Here is a 2986-nt window from a genome sequence, read left to right as displayed (position 1 = left end):
GGTACTTAATAGTTTTCTGCAACATAAAAGAGTATAAACGGTCAACCTATTTAATTACAATAAAATTTTATCAGGACAGTGTAGGGCTAAAGTATAACACATTCTGCTCCCTCAGATTTTAGATGACCCCCAACTGACATTTCTTGCGATTTCTTTTTGAATACATAAATTACACTACATTGGATTTTTTTTTCTATTAAGACAGTGAAACGAACTGAAAGTCGCAAATAGTATTTCAGAAATGCTACAACGTGAAGTGAGCCTCTTACCCTAGGAAGAAGCGGTGAAACTAGTTTGTGAGTAGCTACATTTAGAAGTTCCCAGCTAAGCATGTTCATTACACGGAGAAGCCCAGGCCCCACAGCACCTGACGAATGTCGCAAATCACTCGCCCCTGCCCTCCAGTGCTGTCCCCACGCCGTGTTAGGGAGCTGCTGGCTATGCCTCTTACCCGGACAGCATTGCAAACCACAGATGAAGAGAGCTGATCAGGCCAACCCTGCAAAAACACCCAGGTGACACGAAGGTTGGGAGCTATCTCACCTTTGAAAGACCATTTCCTTCGAGGCATTACATGAGGAGGCTTTTAAATGAAGTCCCTAACAAGGCACATTCATTTTAAGGCAGAGCAGAATGCATTTTTAAACTCATGTCACATGGTTAAGTTCTCAATTCCTTCCCGTGGGTTGAATTGGTGGGTAAAAAGTTTAGTCTTCAGAAGTAGCTAAGTTCAAATGCTACTTTGCTTTGGACGTGTGAAGGCAGTACATTCGCCTTCAGTGTGTATTAAAATACAGCCCTTGTGAAATCAGTTCAACTTGGTCAGCCCTCGTATCTTTGAGAAAGGAAACACTGGACATTAAATATCACCATTTGATGCTGTCAGTATTTTTTAAATGACCACGAAGAACTAAGCATTGAGAAAAATTCAACTTTAAAAATATTCATTACTATTGTCATTGCTACCTTAAACCTCAATTTAAATACATCAACTCAAGTAAAAGAAAGTTCTGCATAGGCAAAGACCATCAGAGCATGCTTTAACTTTCTCTTGCTCGTGGAAAGAAGCAAATAGGTGTAGCATCTCTTAATCATGAAAGTTAAGAAATGTTAGACTGAGACTTCTTCCATAATATATTTTTCTGTGGAATTTCAGAAACCCAGCTTGGACTTTTTGGTAACCATACTTTATTGCATTGTAGAAGCTTGGTAAATTTCATCTCAATGTTTTTACAGTAGCAGCTTCCTTTACATGAGAAGTTTTAAGTAGGAACGAATGTCTATTTATATGCTCGTTAAATAACTAGCAGAAAGGTCCAGAAGGTTTCTTTCACATCCCCATATCTAAGTGCTTGTTTCTATTTTTTTCCTTCTTTGCCCAAAGCACAGTTATCCTCATAAATTTCCCTTTTTTAGACTATTGCTTTTTTATTTGTGAGATTGAAATTTTTACAAGATCTGAAAAGATCTAAATCTACCCACACTGTCACACTGTGACTGTCTGGTTCCAGCTGTTCACATTAAATATATATAGAGAGGGGGGGGGGGGAAGGCTCGGTTGCCTGAAGCAAAAACCTTACATTGCATCAGTGAAAGGAAGGAAACAGAAGCTAGAGAGGGGAGTTATAGAAAATGACTTTATGTAAACAGGACCACCTACCAGGCAGCTACTTTGCCATCAGGAAAATGTCCACCGGCTTAGAAGGCGGACTGAGAGATAAAGGAAGCACGTACCTAGGTTGACCAAGCTCATGACCATGTCGGCGTCGTTCAGGAAGCTGGTGTCGTGCAGGCTGGCCAGCGGGGGGCTCCGGGTGGTCAGCGGGGCTGCTCGAGCCAGCTGTGTGTGGCCGGGGCACCCGCCGGCAGAGGCCGGGGGGCCCCTCCTCGCCCCTCGGCTCTCCCCCGCCAGGGACGCCCTCACCGAGTACCCCAGCTCCTCGGGGTTGTCCTCGCTGGCCATGGCGTTGTACAGGTCCAGCATGAAGAGAGGCGCCGAGGAGGCCTGCTTGCCAGGGGAGAAAGGCCGGGGTCTGTGTGGCAAGCCCAGGATGGACAGAATCTCCCTCTGTATTTCCCGCCGCTCGTGGTTCCGGAGCCTTCTATAAATAAAACTGGAGTGGACATGGTTTTCTCCCAAGCCCCCTTTTGCACAAGCCACCAGAACCCAGCTGCTCCACAGAAAACCCACAACGCCCCCAAGCAAAAGTACAGTCGGATGCATTTTTGTCCAAACGCAAACGTTGATATTTCAATCCTTCTTGTCCACCTAGCAAAAGAAAAAATAAAGTCTAAGTTCTTCGTAGGCACACGTTCCCAGTGGCTGTGTAAACAGAGTCACCTTTCCTCATGACAGAGCCTTGCTCATTTTCCTGTCCTATTTTAAATATTTCGGAATGTGTCAGGAGTCGTCACTTCTAAGGAAGATGAACCCCAGACTTCCAATTATCCACAGTTGTGAAGAGGTTTGGCCTCATTGGTGTAGTGAAAGATGGCTAATCTTGTTTGGAGAGATGGCCTAGGCATTCCTATGCGCGATGAAGATAAGCAGGCCTCTGGTATTTGAAGGAAGGAGAGCTGATCTTCTCGCCCGCCGTCCTCTCCCAAGTCCTCTCCACTGCCTCTTGAATTCTCCTCAACCCTGGAGCTTTGTCCGAGACGCGTCGTGATTTCTGAAGTCACAGGGCTTTGCTGATCTGCCCCTTGGTGAGGGCCTCTGCGTCTGCCCGGCGGCGTGGTGATAACACGAGCATCCTTGACGTCCTCTGGGTGTGAAGGGAGACCCGACCTTGCTCTGGACGAGGGAGCGTGTTCTCCTGAATGGAAAGCTGCCCTGGGAGTCCATTCACCCCTTCCTCCTCTGGCGGCTGATTCCACCTCCAGCAGGCACCAGTCCACTGCCCTCTTCAAGAGAGATCTAAGGAGAAATGTAAGCACAACCCGGCGGGGGAAGAAGAGGCTTCTCATTGTAATTTGAAACTGGAAA

The 2986-nt window shown here is 46.3% G+C and overlaps 1 protein-coding gene across 2 annotated transcripts in view; it reads right to left on the bottom strand.

Moving 5' to 3' along the window:
* Bmp5 (bone morphogenetic protein 5) overlaps positions 1-2353 on the bottom strand; it is a 71569-nt gene extending 69216 nt beyond the window's left edge. For both annotated transcript variants that reach the window (XM_048347599.1, XM_048347600.1), the window contains exon 1: positions 1735-2353. In XM_048347599.1, the coding sequence (XP_048203556.1) occupies positions 1735-2224 (490 nt within the window). In that variant the 5' untranslated portion in view covers positions 2225-2353. The remainder of the gene's footprint in view (positions 1-1734) is intronic.
* Between the last annotated feature and the right edge of the window lie 633 nt (positions 2354-2986).

This window comes from Perognathus longimembris, chromosome 6 (genome assembly GCF_023159225.1).
Source record: "Perognathus longimembris pacificus isolate PPM17 chromosome 6, ASM2315922v1, whole genome shotgun sequence".
Taxonomy (NCBI): domain Eukaryota; kingdom Metazoa; phylum Chordata; class Mammalia; order Rodentia; family Heteromyidae; genus Perognathus; species Perognathus longimembris.
Note: the sequence above shows the minus strand (reverse complement) of the source record. Positions and strands in the feature narration are given on the sequence as shown.